Source organism: Myxocyprinus asiaticus, chromosome 30 (genome assembly GCF_019703515.2).
Source record: "Myxocyprinus asiaticus isolate MX2 ecotype Aquarium Trade chromosome 30, UBuf_Myxa_2, whole genome shotgun sequence".
Lineage (NCBI taxonomy): Eukaryota > Metazoa > Chordata > Actinopteri > Cypriniformes > Catostomidae > Myxocyprinus > Myxocyprinus asiaticus.
Window position 1 is genome coordinate 26633563 of NC_059373.1, and position 19135 is coordinate 26652697.

Sequence of the window (19135 nt, forward strand, 5' to 3'; positions counted from 1 at the left end):
GACACTTCACTGTGACACCTCTCAGAAAAGCAGCTTGAACCGTCCTCATTATTGTCTGACAGAGACCATGAAACAATTATTTGCATACAAAAGCATCGTTGTTCTGAGAAAATCTCCCAAATCCATTTTCTTTTGTTGTTTTTTGTTTTCGATCATGTTGCTTGACTGCGGGCAATGGGTTCATTTCCCCAGTGCACAGCTGTGAACAGGTGAGGTGGACAAAAATATGTAAATCACTTGGGGAATCACTGGGGTATAATCAGAGTCTGATATGTGGATCATGTTTTTAATTCCCTAGAAAGCAAAAATAAGCACTTTCTTTTTTATTTTTATATTTTTATAGTTACAGATGTAGTTCACCTTAAATTTTTTCTGTCGTCATTTACTTACCCTCATGTTGTTCCAAACATGTATAACTTTATTCTGTAGTTCACAAAAGACGATGTTAGGCAGAATGTTAGAATCTTTTTCCGATACAATGAAAGTGAATGGTGACTGAGGCTGAGGTTGGGTAACTTTCAAACTAACATTTCCTTTTGTGTTCCATGGATAAAAAAGAAGTAATGTGTGTTTGGAGCAAAATGAGAGTGAGTAAATGATAAGAGAATTAAAATTTTTGGGCAAAATATCCATTTAAGGTTTTAGGGGTGTGTCAAACATACTCATGCATCCTGTTGTCCTGGATGTGGCGATGGAGGGAGATCTTGTCGCTGATGAAGATGTTAATGGCATAGCGCTCAATACTGGCCTCCTCCTCTTTCTTCTCCTCAGGGCTGAGGGTCAGTCGAGTGCTTCTGCCATATTCTCCAGGGGCGTTGGGGTCTGGTGGGAGTTTCTCGTAAACAGGCCGTAGGAGTCTGTTGGAGTCCTCCTCTGTGAGGGAAGGAACGTTCCGAACTAGGATGTTGCGTTCACCATCATTATCAGCCAGAGATGAGGGGGCAGAACGGACTATAAGGAGGTAGAAGAGCCACAGCAGACACAAAAGGAAGCAGACCTTTGCCAAGAGAGCCGCCTTCTTCGACCAGCGGATCTTCATGATCTTGGCAGCCAGCACCACTTACAGCACCAGTCAAAGAGCCCTGGACACCCACCTTTCTGCGGCACAAGTGATGAAAGGGAATGTGCAGATTAGTGACAGAATAAAAATACATCGGCCAGGCCCATTAAGCCATTGATTTTAGCCATTCTGAGATTACAATACCTACAATGACTCAACCAATTAACAAAAGTGGTAGCTCACCTATGTGTTAGTCCTAAAATGTACTAACAGTCTTGTCAATGAATGAAACACATTTTCAATAAATAAGACCTCTCATTTGAGTTAATCTACCTATTGAATTTAAATATCCTACCAGGCCAGATTAGTTAAAGCTCTGCTTCTTTGCAAGACTTCCAAACCTGGCCACCTATCTGTCATAACATTACATTGTACAGTAGATTTACATTTATATATCTGGCAGATGCCTTTATCCAAAGTGACTTTCAGTGCATTCATTTTTCAGTATGTGCATTCCCAATTTCAGTGGTTTCCTGCTCTTGGCTAGGGCTGCACAATATGGATGGAAAATGTGATATGCGATGCGATAATCCTATGATGACAATATCGGAGCACGCGGAACATTGGAACCCCCACCACCCAAATATAATGACGTTTATTGAGACAGAAAAAAGGACTCATACCCCAGAGATCACGTTCTCAATTTTCTTGTTTCAAACTGCATATAGACTGCGTATAATATATTCTGTTTTACCATTAGCTGCATATCCATAAATGTGACACACTCCCATCATTTCCGCTTTCAAAATATGTCATTTTTTTTACAATAGTAAATGTTGTTTTGATGTGTTCATGCGTTTCAGTATGTGGGTTTCCTGTGAATCGAACCCATGACCTTGGCAATGCCAGCACTAGGCTCTATAAATAAATCATGGTTACAGTAAGGCTCTTAAACACCATGAAGTAAAATGCACACTGTTTCAAAATTATAGCCACAGGATGTAAACATTATGTGTTAACATGATTTTAGTGCAAAACTAACATTATGTGTAAAATTACATGTATATTACAATTCTGTTGTCATGTCACAACGGTAAATCCCTGTTTTTATCACACTAAAATCATGTTCCCACATATAGTGTTTACATCTTGTGGCTATACTTGAAAATGGTGTGCATTTTAACATTTATGGACTGGCACCATACTTCTATTTTAAGTCCCTTACTGACCCGCAAGTTTTTTTGTTTTTTTTTCCTTTTCGTTTTTTTAAGAAATGAGGGGGGAGTTGAAATAATTTTTGTGGTAATCAACATTATGCCACAAATACTGTCCACTGAGTTTAACTTGTACTGAACTTGGAACATTCCTTTAAGGTGTGAAAACAAATGCTTAGACAATAATGGTGATAAAGAGTTAAAGTAATGGACCTCATGAAACAAGAGCAGAACAAATTTGTATGCAAATGTATTTTTACATAAATTGTCCCATTGAACTGAAGGGACAAATAAATGCACTCCCGTGAGAGGTATTGTTACGTTGTTTATTGAACAACAGTCATACATTTATTTTGTTGTGAATTTTGAACAAATATTGTATAACTTGAGCAGTGGTTCCCAACCCTGTTCCTGGAGGCCCCCAAACACTGCACATTTTGTATATCTCCCTTTTCTGCCTGACACACCCAGTTCAGGTCTTGGAGTCACCACTAATGAGCTGATGAGTTGAATCAGGTGAGTTTGATTAGGGAGATATCCAAAATGTGTAGTGTTGGGGGCCTCCAGGAACAGGGTTGGGAACCACTGAACTAGAGAACCAATACATGTCCCTCATTATGCAGTGTATAGGTGGCTGTTAAGAAAAGAGCAAACACAATTTAGTATGTAAAAAGATACAAGAAAAAGACCCATCTGAATTCAGTACATGGATATTTTATGTTTTTTTTTTTTTTTTTTGCTAACTTGTATCTCAAATAATAATAAAAAAAAAAAAGAATTATAAAAAGTTTACAAAAGCCAAGATGGATAGCACACCTAAGGCTGAAATTATCTACAAAAAAAAGTTTGAATGGAGTCTGTATAGTATGCGGCTATACTGGCGTCTCCGGCTCCTCTTTATCTCTCTCACGCTGATTGGGGTACTCAGTGCCAGGCATCCATCCTTATGGCCCGGCCACGCCCTCCTCCTCGTCGCATACCTCCACCGCCCAATTCAGGCCGGGGAGCCATTCGGACTGACTCACTCCCTCGGCATCGTGATCCTCCGTCAGCGGCTAGGGTCTCTAATGGTGCATCTTCCTCTATGTCCCAAGTTTCGGCAACACTGTAACAAATTCTTTAACTCTCTACAAGGAGAAAGCAGGAGACAGCGAAATCCAACTCAAAAGGGTATTTATTTTTTCAACACAAATTCACTTTCCAGCATAACACCAAAAGCACACACATAAACACTGAGGCATGTGTCTCTCTCTCTCCCACACTGGTGTCTGGCTCACTCTTAAACACATCTCCACTCTCACTGCAATGACAAACAGCTGTTAGAGACAATCAATGACAGGTGATGACACTCACCATTCTCATCTCCTGATCTCGCTCTCCTTTCACAAGCCAGAGCTCGACTACGCCCCCACCACCACATACCCCCATTGCCCGACTCAGGCCAGGGAGCCATTCGGTCTGCCCAGTACTCCCCCCCGATTTCTGGAGAGGAAGTCCGCAATAGCCATCTGCACCCCACGCCTGTGGACTACCTCGAACTTAAACGGCTGAAGAGCCAGACACCAACGGGTGAGCCACGCGTTGGTATCCTTCATGCGATGGAGCAACTGGAGTCCCTCCTCCCAATTTTCCCTAATGACATCTAAGACCCCATGAGGCTTAAGCTCATACAATAATTAAAACGGGGAGAACCCCGTGGAGGCTTGTGGGGCCTATCGAACTGCGAATAAAGGGTTCTTTGTGCACAAACTTACGAATCAAACCGTCCATTTATGGGTGGTACACGCTTGTCCAAATCGATTTAATTCCCATTAATTCATACAGCTTGCGTAGTGTACGTGACATGGAAGTAGTGCCTTGATCAGTGATGATTTCTTTTTAAATCCCCACTCGGGAGATGATTCTGAAGAGTGCCTCTGCAACACTATGTTGCAAAATGTTGCACAGAGGCACTGCTTCCGGATATCATGTTGCGTAGTCCACCAGAACCAACACAAAGCGATCCCCACGTGCCGTCCGCTCTAATGGCCCAACAAGGTCCATACCAATACTTTCGAAGGGGACCTTGATCAAAGGAAGCGGGTGCAAAGGCACTCGAGGTGGCAGGCGGATTCACCAGCTGACATTCACGGCATGCTGCACACTACCTGCGAACTTCCCCATGAATGCCTGGTAAATAGAAATGGGTCTGTGGCAGCAGGGGCGTGGTCAAGCATCTCTCCGGAGAGAGAGAAAGTGGTAAGGGCGCTTACACCTGAGTTAAATGATGTCTAACACCTGTCTCTAATTTCAGTGAGCACGGGGAGAGCGGCATAAATAGAGCCACACAGCAGTTAGAGGAGAGAGAGAGCCTGGGCATGGACTACGAAGCCAGAAGTTTTGATGATTGTAAATTTGAAAGTTTATTTTGTAAGCTAGTTTGTGGATGTTTTTAGACTGTGTTTGCCAACAACGTAAAGCCCTGAGAGTGTGCTGTGCTGCACTGAGGAAAATAAAAAAACGCTTACCTGAACCAGGAAATCTGCTTCTCGCCTCCTCCTTCCACTGAGAAGTGTTACAGGGTCATTAGATTGTTTAGTGTTTTTTCTCACCCTAAGTGATCTGCCATCGTATTATGATGAGCCATCAGGAATAGCATTTCCCGACGGCTCTTCGGCATCAACAACTGGGTTGTATCATCTTTTGTCTGAGCCACTCGATCCAACCAATCATTTATAACAGAAAAATATTGATATGAGAATGCAATATCTGGCTGAAGACGTTGACAATCACTTTCACTTGGTCGAAGGCATGTCTAAGGGTCTCGCCTGCGGCGTGTCGGGAGCCCAAACCAATGTCCCCACCTCCATCACCGGGCATTGGTCCCGCAAATGCCCGGGCTCCCTGTAGCTCCAGCACACCGGCCCAGACTTCACACTCGTGCCCGCGGGTTCACCAACCTGGGAGTGGGAGCGGGAGCGGAGAGGGACAGGGGAAACCGGTGGGTAGTGCAGTCCCCTGTTTGGGTACTGACAGTTTGGGAAGGGGAACCCCCTGTTTCCAGGGAGGAGGAACAGGACAGAAGGAAGTGGCGGAAATAGAAAGAGGGGAAGATACAGGAGAGACAGGAGAGAGAGAGAACGATCTCGGGGCTCACCGGCTCCCAAATATGCTGCCATGTGGTCCTCTGCCAGCTGGATGACCGTTTGGAGTAACGCTGGGCGATGGCACTGGACCCACTCTGCCGTCCCTCTCGAAAGCCGAGCAATAAACTGCTCCAGTACCACCAGATCAATCACAGTCCCGAAGTCACGTTGTTCAGCCAGCAACCACCTCTGGCAGGCATCCAGGAGCTGCTGTGTGAAGGCAAATGGAAGGCAAAACAGTGCTCACCAAGGGTCAGCACACAGAAGCATTGGCGCTGTTGCTCTGGTGTCCGGCCAACACGTTACAGAATGGCTTTCCTTAAGTCTGCATATACCAGAAGGTTCTCCGCTGGTAACTGCTGCGCCACGAGCTGGGCCACGAGCTGGGCCACGAGCTGGGCCTCCCTGGACAGTAATGGAATCAAGCGGACTGCCCACTGGGTGTTCGGCCAACCGCATGCCCCCGCTGTCCGCTCAAAGAGCTCCAGGAAGGCCTCTGGATCATCTTGGGGACCCATCTTGATGAGAGACACCTGGGGCGGGGCAGTCAAAGGGGTCACAGCGTCAGCCTCCTCCTGGGATAGCAAGCTACGGAGCACCTGCCAGTCCTCCGCTTGAGCCTGGAGAAGCGCGATGAACCGCTGCGCCTGCTCTGTGCACAGCTTGAGGAGGGCCTGATGCTGAGACTAATGGATGCTTGCAAGGGTCTTGAACACTCCCTCCAGAGGTGAGGCTTCCATGGCGGCGTTATTCCTCCTTAGTCACTTTCAGCACCAGTGTGGCAGATGCCACTGCCTTCCCTACCAAGGAGGAAGTGAAGACCAGGTGGAGAATTCACATAGACACACACAGTTTTGAAAACGAGACATTTTAATAGAGTGGGAACTATAAGTGCTCTTTTTAGACTGGAGAGGAAGTTTTGAGTTACATCTTATGTGTCTAAATATTAAGGAAAATTTGATTTTCCATTTCATGACCCCTTTAAAGGAACCTCAATAAGGTGCTGCTGCCTATCCATAATATATTGTATAGGCCATCCTGCTCTCTAGATTTCATTAGCTATTGTATAAAAAAATTATTTGTCCCTTGTGTAGATCCCTTAACCTTTGCCATTACAATGTGAAAATGCAAATTACCCACTGGAACTGAAACTGCTCCTAATGGCAAATACAATCACAAACAGCTTCCAACAAGCTGAAAGTGCATTGTGCTGAATGAAATGGCAGTTTACAATGATTTCAGGATAACAACAACAACTAAGTGATAGAACATGCTCTTCAATGGCACAATTTGTACTTTAAAACTCAGGCTGTTTTGACTGCTAGATCCAATCACTGCAGCTGAATTTGATGAGTCGAACACCGACATGCCTGAGTGTGAGCACAATCCATCATCATCTGAGCGTAACAGAGAGTAATCACATAATTGAGCTACATTAATATTTCAGCAGGCTGGGATTAAGCTGAACAGTAGTCATGACAGACAGGCCGTCTGATACAATAATCCCATTTCTCAATCACGCCACTTCAATCTTTTAACCCCATTTAATGATGATTGTTGTTTATGCACATGTAGATATGCAACAAAACCGTAAACTGAATACCAGTATATGAAATCTAAATGAACTATTTACTTCCAAAATTTGGGAGACACTGGCTAAAATCTTTGGCACTATATAATCAGTCTGACAAGTTTGTGCAACTGATGGCAGACAGGCTTAACTATAAGTGTGTGTGTGAGAGAGAGAGAGAGAGAGTGATAGATTAATGTTGAATGGGAGCATGTGCCAGGGTTACACCACAAAAATTAAAGTAAAAAACAATATTATTTGGGAATAGCCAACCAGACACTATATATCTCTTGTTTAAATAGGCTTCTTTTCAAATTGCTTTCACTTATTACTGTGCTCCTTAAACTAGTAACAAAAGCAGGTTAAATACCAGTGAGCTTAGGCTATGTATTGAAACCACAAGCCTACAGGTGTAACATCTACTCAATGTGTCCTGAAACTTCTACGCTTCTTCATAAAATTTAACTTTTTAAATTGTTAACGCTACTCAACTGATTTTAGAAAGTAATCAGCATTTTTGTGTGCATGTAAACGTGCTCATATATATATATTACTGATCTAATGCAATTCTTACATGCACTAAACCCTAACAAAGCAGCTACAAAAATTTTATAATATCACTTCAAGTTTTTGCATAAAGAAATGTTCCGGGTTCAGTACAAGCTAATTTATTAACAGCACCTGTGGCAAAAATGTTAACTCTGTTTGTATAACAAAAAAATATCATGTTCAAAGTAATTCACCTATACAAAGGCAGTCTATGGGGCAAGACATTGCACTGTTATAAATGTGTATTTACACCTGTTAACAAAAGACTAGTGTGATGAATCACTTTCTAACCTTGTCTCTGCAAATATACGTACAATTTTTAAACTCCTGCAATGACGGTGTAAATCCAGTAAACCTGTAACTTTTGGAAGATACATGCAAGGGAACCAGAAAGGGTCATGACGTAACATTCACTCAACTAGAACAGTTAACCCACTTCTAAAGGGAAGATTTATACAACTTAAAAGCAAAAACAACACATAATTTTGTACGGAACAATATTATACAGTAAGTGATTGGGGATGTAGATGAAGTTATCACCTCATTTGTTAATTAATTTGTTGTGCAAGTGATCCATTCAAAATTGATTGTTATGAAATATTAGGAGATATACAGTTGTTCATTCAATTGTTCATGTAATATCTATTGGTACATTATGCCCATCTGTCTGTTTTGTTTCAGCCAGTATAGACCTTTTTCATGCCTGTTTGGCCACTTGTTTCATTCATGGCTTCTTGGTTAACTGGTTAATATCATTTCAAAGATTTTGCCATTTTTTGTTTCCCTAATAAGTGCTTTAACAAAAAAATGCAAGTTTCAAATTTCTACTTGTTTCATAGATTTCCACTGTAAAGCCACTGTCACCAAGGATGGATTAAGAACTGAGAGGCCCATGGGCCAGTACACCATGGAGGCCCCCCATGACGTGTCACGTGACTATGTTCACTTTTAGGCACTACAGGATTCTTGCCAGATTTGGATGGATTTTTCCAATTGGCGGAAGAAAGGTTTGGAACAATGTCTTACACGGCCAGTTATATGTACTTTTTAATTGTGAACTGATCCAAAATCATGCATTATTAATAGGGATGTGCATGGTATTCAAATACCAAAATCACTACTTGGTTTTTCTGCACGTCTTTAGAGGTCTTCAACCTGATCTGAGTCTGACGGTACCCAACAAACCTACAGGTTTTGGGCCAGGTTCGGGTCAGTTTTTCCAAGTAGGCTATAGGGTGAGTTAGGGATAGTTCACACGTGTGTCGTGGCAATGTAAACACACATTGGACGCACGTCTTTGATCGTTGTGCCACAACTTACTGTTAAGTTTAAAAGAATGCATCTCAAGACACCTGCGTTCTGTTTTACAATTCGTTGTGCAGGACCATAGCATTTTTTAAGACACTGTTAACTTATAATAATTTCAACATTTATTAACTCATCTCGAGACACCTGTGTTCTGTTTCATCATTTGTTGCGCTGCATCAAGCTTTTTCAGAGCTGGTGTCACAAATTGACATTCTGATGAAGTTTAGGTTGCAAAGAGGACTTAATGTGACTCTTACACGTCATTCCAGATTTTTTTGAAAGTTTCAGCGCTTGATAAACGGTGAGCCAATGTTTTATCCCCCTTTTGCTCTGGTGTGTAGACAATAATTACACAGGTTAAATGGGGAGTCATTTAAAAATCGAAGCATCCTGAAGAAGTCCTATAATTCATAGCATTCGCTGCCTCATGGAAAGTGAACCTGCCCAGGCAAAATTACCTATTTTCCATTGATTAAGAATAGGCCTACTATGTTGCAGACAAGATGCGATTTTATCATTTGAAGATCTATGTATTGTGCTATTTAGGCTCATAGCTCACTGTGTACTTTATTCCCTGCTATCTGAGATTGTGTTTGACGCATCCATGGTAATAAACGTTCTTCATTCCCGAAACCTGACTCCCGACAAATAACACAATAACCGTTCGTGAACTCTCATGGTTAACCAAATATTACAAAAGGTCACCTTGCACATGTTTAGGGAATTAAGGCACCTTTCTCTTTATCATTAAACATTAAATGCATGCAGGACTCTATACTGTTGCACAAATTCTGTCGCTTATTTGAATTTAAAAGCTTTGTACACAGCCAGGGTAAACTGCACCTTATCTTGATATTTGGAAGTGTTTTGTAAATCAAAGACTGTTCTCTGTAGTCCTTCAAATAAACACATTGCACCTGTGAGACGCAGATTCCCTGAGTGCGTACTCGAGTGCCTGTGCTTGTGCTGCTGTAGTCCAGCACGCATTCAGCCGAACGAATGGTATTTCACATAAGGGTGACATTTACGTGGATTTATAATAGGTATCTCAAAATAAATAATTTAGAGCTCGGGGCCCTTTGGGTTTAGAGGTCCCTGGGCAACAGCCCAATCGGCCCGGTGGTTAATCCGCCCTGGCTGTCACACTAGGCTTTAAGCATGTAAAATGACTTTGGACAGTGTAATGGACAAGATATGAAGTCACGAAAAGGGCTTCTGGTTTTTAATAAATAATACATTTACAGAATAATACATTTACAAAAAAAACAATATTACATTCAAAATGTTAAACCAAGAGGTAAGTGTCATACTTATCATCATACGAATTTTGCAGGTGAGAGAGAATTCCCTGAACATCCGGTCTCCTGTGTTCAGATATGTGTGAATGGCAGTGAATGGAGTGCAACGTTGAGTGTGGCCGCAGCTTAAATGCATTACTTTAAATGTGTTGTTTGTTTGTTTGTTTTTAAAAACTGGGAGAATCAAAATTATTGACAGCATGCCATAGATGCTGTTGATAGCACTTGTGTTGAATCTGAAACAGTCCTTGAGCAATCTTTAAAGCCAGTTCCAAATTATGAGAAGAAATAAAATCCTTACTAAAGAGTCTTTTCTTCTAAAGCTCATGGCTATGTTGTTCAGGCTTTGAAGATGTAGCTGCCCTTTTCATTAAGACTGGTCACAAGCCAAGGGACAAAAGCTTTCTGGGATTACAAAATGGAGGGCTCTCTGAAAGCAGCCCTTGACTGAGCACCCATAAAATCTTCAGTAGTAAACCTGATAGTGGAAGAGCTGGGGAACTTCAGTTCTTCAGAGTTCAGCAGCTTAAGTACCACCTCTGAGATATTATAAGGTTAAAAGCCTAGCTCTGTGCACAAAGAGGTTTGAAAGCTTTATAACTGTGTTACTAATGTCAAAAATATAGGGTCTGTCAAAACCTTGTAAGCATCCACCAGAGGCAGCATTTTAAGACATCATAGGGGCGCTCCAAACGTGAAGGCTGTTCCAATGGTAGGTATCCAGCCGCAGGCCATGCATTTTAAGTCTAGGCCTTCAGTGCGATTCATGCCATTTAGAAAACACAGTTTCACAAAGAATAAGACGCCGTATGCCTACATTACGTATCATACATTATGTGGCAGTCAACTAGTAATACCAACTGACATTTTAAAAACACGTCCACGCACGAAAGCCAGAACTTGAAATGACAATTAATGCTCAAGCAAGCCTTATTTTAACTGCAGCATGAATTTTGTGAAATGAACGTCTTTCATATGAATCTACCAAGGAGGTCTATAATACCTGGAAAAATCTATCTAATAATATTTGTGATTTAAATTCGTTTTTACATTTAAAACGTCAGGGTACACGGTTCTGTGTTCCATTCAAGCTGGATGTGGGATATTCCTACTTGATATATGCATTCCATTCCCTGATATTCGGAACTGCAATGCTCCTGTTAGCTTAGCAGGGGTTTGACTCTCATTAGAGATGTCTCCTAGCAACCCAACTGATGCTGCAGCTTTAGCATTTGTGCTTCAGGTGTATGATTATCAAAAGATATTATAATGTTTTATACACCTATTTCTGCAGGCTTTTGTTAAACAAGCTTTAATATCACGTAATGTGGAAACGAACTCATTTATCGATATTACTTAATAAAGTGAATGTTCATCACTTTGTATATCTCCCTGAGTGTCGACATGTTTGTGTGACATCATGCACCTGCATCTCAGCGAAATCGGAGTTGAGAATTTCTGCATGAGCCTACAAGAATCTGACTTTAGCTGCCCATTCATTTGCACTGTTGAGGGATTCTGAAGAAATTCTGAAGGCCTGAGGTGGTGGAGCTCAGACTCACGGGCATGCGATTTGTGAAACAATTCTGACTGGATAAACTTTTCATTTTTCTCTATAAGAGTGGAAAGCAATTAAAAATACATAGGCAAAAAGGTGATTGAGAATGAAAGGATGAAAAATATTTTTTTATTTGGCATGTTAGGCCAACAGAGAAGGCTTTGCTGGCACTGAGAATTCGCCACTGTAGGTATCTTAATTATGCTGCCTCTTAACCTCATGCGAACCCGCGTCCTTCTGTGCAGACATTGTGTTTTGGCTTCGATATATACGACGCATAATTGAAATTATTATAATTTAAACCAACTGATCTCAGTTCAGAAGACTCTACGCCAGGGGTCGGCAACTTATGGCACACGTGCCAGCATTGGCACGTGGAGGGGTAATCACTGGCATGCCAGCAACAGCGAGAGGAGTAGACTATTTTATTTATATAAATTCCGCACCTGCATTCCAATCTACATCTTGATGAAATCCTTCCGCATGATCACAAAGTGTGTTTTCATGAGCTGAATGGGAGACGAAACAAAAAGTTAAAATGTGACGAGACTGCAGTATACCCAACAGACTCGTAAAGCGCATGCAAGCCATTTGCGCATCACGAGCCAGCAGCGCTTCACGTTCGGTTAATCGCGTGAGTAAACGCACCCACTTTAATTCGGCCAGGCTGCACGGATGACAGCCTACATTCCATGTTTCATTTGTTTCTTTTTGCTTTCAGAACAACACGTGATGTAATAAGGAAAACACCACTATTAATCCTTGAGCTTTCCAACCCAGCATACAGGTACACCCTCCTTAAACCATGGTCACACTCAGAATTACATTAAATGATTAAAAGAGAAAACATAAACCCACATTGTGGGGTTCAAAAATCTTTTCAAGTCTATTCAAAATATAAATTAAACCTGGAAATAAAGTTTTAGGATTTTGCAGGCGCGATTCACCGGAAAAGGGCTGAACAGTTGATCGGCTTGTGATGCGTGAATGGCTTGCACGCACAGCGTGAGTCTGGTCACACTTTAGTGTTTAGCCTCCTATTCAGATGATGAAAACACGCTTCGTGATCATGCGGAAGGATTACATCAAGATGTAGATTGGAATGCAGGTGCGAAAATCTTCATATAAATAAAATAGCCTGCTCCTCTCTCGCTGTTGCTGGTGTGCTAGTGATTACATGAATACAATGACATAAGAAATATTTGAGATTCCACACAATTTCGTGATCAGTAATCAAATAAGCAAATTTGTGACATTAACTGTTGTAACAGGTCTGGACGTTGCAGAAATGAGGAAGCGGGGTTCAAGTAACGTCACACTTCTTTATTCACTCACAATATAATCTGTATAGTTTTTAAACACTCATGCAGGCTTCAGCTGTGTTGCACTCTCTCTCTCTCCCTGGGCTCCTCTTATCGCTCTTCCCAAATTACTGCAACAAGAAACAGCTTTTAGACCTAATTATCACCCAGGGATAAATCCTTACCACTTCCCCTCTCCTTGGATGGACACTCAACCACACCCTCGCCGCAACTATTCACTCATTTTGTACAAAAGGACAGGTTTTCTTTCATTAAAGCACTTACGATTCTCTGTGAAAATTCACATGCAGGGTCATGATTATTCATAATTATCGGGTTTTGCACAAAATTTTCACTCAAACTGTTATGCTGATAATATCATTTGTAATGAAAAATACACTTTTAAATGAGAAAAATGCAAAATAGAAACTTTATCACAAGTGGACTCATACTTCGGAAAAATCGCATTAATTTGAATGGGGGGGGGGGGGGGCATCGGCACAGCCATTGACCTGGAAAATAAAAAAATGGCACTCCATGTCAAAAAGGTTGTCGATCCCTGCTCTAGGCTGTTAAAGGGTTAAACTTTTATGGGAGTCATGTGACAAAACAACATGGCGCAGAGCACAGCGGAGTTTGTCTTTGGGAGAACACCAGCAAAATAAATCTGATAAGAAATCTAATTAAGTTTTTACATTGAAACCTGTTTAAGTCAAAAGATTAGTGTCTCTAGTTTAATCCGATATGCCATTTTTAAAATATGAGCAATTTATCATGAAACAGCACGCTGCTAAACACAATGTACACTAATGTGTACTTTAGCACTTTTCTTCCTTAGAAATCCTATTTTTACTGTGCATTATCACATTGAAAATCAATGGGTTCATCCAAAAGCTGAAAAATGTTGCTTTCAGGGGCTTTATTTGGAGTTAGGAATAAAATAGGGTGCATTTCGAACTGTTCTGAGACCAGTGTAGACACAGCACACTGGAGGATAAGTAATTCACTAAATAGGGAGCAAGGGAGCATCCTATAGATTTCCTATGCAGCTAAGTGCATACACTCCTAATATCCGACCAAAAGTTCAGTTTCAGGCTGCAGATCACTCAACATGTTTAGCAGACATGGGAATTTTATTTTAACATGGTTGGCAGTGATTGGACGATGCTGGCCATTACTTTGAATCAGAATTATTTATGCTAATTTCTGATCGGTAAAATGCTTCAGCACTGGCTTTCACTTGTTTGTTTGACAGTGCAATGAAAGAACATTGAGATTTTATTGCCAAAGTAGAAAAACACTGTAAAATAAAAGTATTTGTGCTTTTCCCAATACATATTGGGAAGTCACCTGTAATGTCTGTAACGTCTCAAAAACATGAATAACCAACACTCCTGGAAACAAAATAAACTATTTGATTAAAGAAAATTTCTATAGCTTGGTATTATTTAAAATTTCACAACTTAGTCCCACTGTCCAAATACAGAGGACATAAATGTTTGGGAAAACTATTTGCTCTAGATTTTATTTAATCTTTTCCAAGTTTATTATGTACTATTAGTAACAAATTAGAAAATTCTATTCGAAAATGCACACAGCAGTCATGTCCGGGTCTCAGGAGGCTAAGACATCTCGTTTTGGCCAATTTCTAAGGTATCATTATACAGTATGTATACTTTCATGGGTAGGTGATCTCAGAATGCACCTTGATGAGCTCGGCGGAAAAAGATATCCAAGATAGCGGACGAAGCTAGAGAAATTTAGATTATAAATATACTTCTAATCCATTCAATACTGAAAAATATCGATAAAAAACACGTTTAATATAATACAAAACTGACTATTTTACCCAAAATGTGTGTGTGCAGCGTGTATTTATGCATAATTATGTTCTGGAGGATTGCGTCATTTCTCTTGCGTCACCTGTATTGAAATCAGTTGCGAGCTGTCCCGTGTGCTGCGTGTGAGGAGCGCTATTTGAATGATGCGTGGCGCTGCCGCCTATGTAGAGCTTTCCAAAACTTCATTTCAGTAAGGATGCTGCCATACAACACAGCTGCCTATGTAGTCAGGAGACAGCAAGGCAGCTCACTAAGTTTTAGAACAGACCTATAGATACAGAGTCTGGAGGTCCAATGAAATGACACATTTTGTGTGTCTGGATCTAATATCTATTATGTATAAAAACAAATAAGTAAATACATTTAAAAAAAACATTAAAAATTAAATTAATAATGACAATGACTTAAATACACCTCTAATATTATGAGCATGTTTTCATTTTCTAAATTAAAATAGATTTTCAAACACTCAATGGTCAAAAGTATGTGGACAGCCCCTTAAAATGAACAAGTTGGCTATTTCAGCAGCATCCATTACTAACAGGTGTATAAAATAAAAATGTCTGCTCTGTAAACTGTAACTTCTGGTATTGTGAGGTGGGAACATCTAGGAGCAACAACAGCTCAACTACAAAGTGGTAGGCCACACAAGTTCTCAATACGGGTGCTGAAGTGTTTCGCCTGCCTTCAACATTCCCTACTGAGTTCTGATTCTGGAAGCAGTTTGAAAATGTCTCATTAAAAAGGCTCAAATTCTTGAGAACACTTTTGAAAATGCTTCATTTGTTTATCTGTCCTTCAAGTGAAAGTTGTGTAACCAACATGCAGGAAGTCACTTTGTTGTATTGTTAGTAAGAAATCCATAAAACAGGAAATTACATCACAGAGAGGACCCCTGTGAACCCCCATGACTGTGTCAACATTAGTAAACAGTGATGTGTCCAACACATTATGCTGACTCAGTGACAAGCTCCATCTCCAATCACACATTATTGCACTGGCTCCAGTGTGTTTACTTTCCCTTGTGATGTGACTGGAAAAGTGTTGCGTCAGAAGCGTGGAAGAGGGTTCAGATCCCGCACTGAAAGCAGGAAGAAATCGCGTTCACATAATCAGTGACGAGCGTAATTAGGAGGTTGCATTCTTCCTCCAATGATGGTTTGCTTTAGGGTTTGGGTTGGGGGTTACAGTTTATAAAATATGCAGTCCTCTTTACTGTATTACAGCCTGTACAGCTCAAAACAACTTGCTTCACAACTCGCTTTTGGCGCCCCTCTGTGGACATTACACCTTGAAAATGGAGCTCAAATATGCCCATATGCCCAACAACACTTACTGCTTTGGCCACTGGTGGCAGTGTTTTGAATTTTGGTACGCATAGACCGATTCAGCTAAAAAAAAATATATATAAAAATAATAATAATAATAATAATAAACTCGGATCTCTGGGTCCGATGTGTCTCGCCTGTCCACTTGTGACTGGACTGCCCAAAACCCTTATTAATAACAAATGCAAACAAGGACTTAACATTATCACAAAACTTCTATTTTTTGTCCAAAAACATTATCCCACCATGAATACAAAGATTTTATTTTTATGATCTTGACACATGCATTTCGAACCAAATTTGTCATTGACCCTTTAACGTGTCTACGCTAAATTAAGAATAAGAGGGAAAGCCATACAAAGAAAAATTAAAAAAGAGAAGGAACTAGAATTGTGTATAGCCATCTGGGGAGAGTTTAGACAACACATTGTCATTTTGCTGTTTACCGTAAGATGCTACATGTGGATCATGGGCCAACACATCTGCAAGTACTGTGATGACTGTCTTTCTAATTTTAGGGAGTTATCACCAGCCCACAATGCCTGACGTATATCCAGATTTACTTGTCAGACAAGAGCTGCTCTCTCTCTACTCGCAGTTTGTAATCTATCAAGTGTCATTATGTACACAATAGTGGAAAAGTTTACTTTAGCCAAAATAAAATACTCTCCAAACAAATGGTGTAACTAAGCCACAAAGCCAAATTACTCAACACTGCTTATGAAGGGGAAAGAGAGCAGAGTGAAAATACGAGGGTTTAATTTTGTTAATTTACTTTATACATAAATCTGACACTATAAAAGCACCAAAACCTACTATCATGGCTTTTTGGACATGTACAATGGTAATAATATCATGGCATACTTTGAGGTACAATGACGTACCATGTAAATACATACATTGTAATTATTCAGTACCGGTCATTTTTTACCAGTAAAAAAAACACATGTTCCAGCATATCTTACATATTAGTGGCTAAATTAAATTAATCTTAAGTATGAATTTAATACTCCATTTAAGTTTGGTTATGTGTATGGCTTATTTTAGAGAGAAAACAATAGATTAAAGCGAGACATGGCTTGTTGACTGATAATTGATGTAATGTTACTGTATGGTTGCAGAAGGGTTCCCTGGGAACTTTAGAGGAAACCATTATACACACCCTAAAACAAACATTCCATTTACGTCAAAAGAACTTTCCTGGCTAACCAAGAAAGAACCTTAAAGCTCTATTCTGGGAACGCTCTTGAGACCAAAAACTAACGTTACCGGAACGTTCTGAGGACCAAACTTGTGAGTTGGGAATGCATATCAGTCTCATGGTTTTACCATATGATAAGGTAATTCCATCAATGTACATTGGTACTGCCATGGTACTTATCGGTGTAGTAAAGACAGATAAACAGATATTTAGCCACTTTATTTAATCGGGATGGAGTGCTTTGATATCTATATCTCTTTTTACAGATGCTACCTCTTCAAACTAGTGTAAACAGTTAACTCATAACATTTGAAACAAACTTATTTAAATAAATGTAATAAATGGACAGTACAAATTACTATAAAACAAGTGAGATTATAATAATAACCTAGATAAGATAAACAAGATTCAAAGATAACCATCGTGTGTAATGTACCACTCCACTGACGACTGGCTCGCTAACTTACCGGTTTGAACACATGCAAACAACTTAAATTATCACACACACACACACACACACACACACACACACACACACACACACACACGAGACTTTTGTACCTAAACACAGCGAGAAATGATATAATACACTTACTTGATCTCTACATGCCGTGCTTTTACAGAGATTTACGGAGCTAGAAAGACAGGTCGCTAGCTGCTGGTGTCACTGTCAACACAGCAGTCACATTCTCCTCCTCCTGCTCAAGACACCCAAACGAGTCCTAAAACAACAACCAAACCCCCGGGAAAATCCCCGCTCTCTTCCGAATAACTGCTTACACTATCTATTTAAGTAGCATGGGTCGTAACAAACGTGCAATCCTATGACGAGTTGCATGGTTTAATTAAGTGTTTTGATCTTGTGTGGGTCTTGCATGCATTTCACCCCAGGAAGTTTCAGATGTGACAGTCTGGCTTCATAAAAGTGAGCCACGTGACTGAAGCATTGTGGGAACGCTGGAGTTCAGTGCGTGTACCACACATCAGATTTATTGTGTTTGATTTCACACTCATACAAAAAAAATTTTTTTTATTTTTTTTTAATAAAATAAATATGTTTTTTATTATTATTATTGTTTGTAATATTTTCTAGTACAAACAGTACACTGGATATTTATAATGATTTAAAATAGTATTTATAAATAATATTATATGTTATTTATAATAATAAAAATAATGATGTTTGAACACAAGTTTTATATATATATATATATATATATATATATATATATATATATATATATATATATATATATATATACACACACACACACACACACAGTATATGTGTATGTATATATATATATATATATATATATATATATATATATATATATATATATATATATATATATATATATATATATGTTAGGGCTGTCAATGAATCATTTTTAATCTAATTAATTACATGATATGCCAATTAATTATATCCCATCAGTGAATGAGACTGACACTCTACCATTTAGAAAGAATTAGAAAAAAATAAAAATTAAACTCTACTACATGTTCATTTCACTCTATGCACAATGTTCAATTCTCTTTCAACTGTCACACAGAGACAGAAGTGACTTGCTTAAATGGACATATGTTATTGGTGACAATTTTAGCCTTCAAAATATACTTTGGGACTAAAAAATGTCATTTAAAAGCGGTTTGGGTGGTGATTGCATCAGGTTCAGGATCTGAAATGTCCTGTTACATGTATATTACTGTACATTACTTTGGATTAAAAAAAAAAAGAAAAAAGAAAAAAAAGAAAAGCGTAATAGGCCTAGCCTTTAAAATCACAAGTAGGCTAGGCCTATTACATCATTCTGCTGAAGGCTTGTCTGTGTAAAATAT

At 39.7% G+C, this 19135-nt stretch overlaps 1 protein-coding gene across 1 annotated transcript in view; it reads right to left on the reverse strand.

Annotated features, from left to right (window-relative positions):
• LOC127421463 (polypeptide N-acetylgalactosaminyltransferase 4-like) overlaps positions 1-18198 on the reverse strand; it is a 39657-nt gene extending 21459 nt beyond the window's left edge. Inside the window, exons 1-2 of the mRNA XM_051664524.1 lie at positions 17889-18198; positions 663-1098 (exon numbers count right to left, since the gene is read on the reverse strand). Coding sequence (XP_051520484.1) covers positions 663-1039 — 377 coding nt within the window. The 5' untranslated portion in view covers positions 1040-1098; positions 17889-18198. The remainder of the gene's footprint in view (positions 1-662; positions 1099-17888) is intronic.
• Positions 18199-19135: the final 937 nt, after the last annotated feature.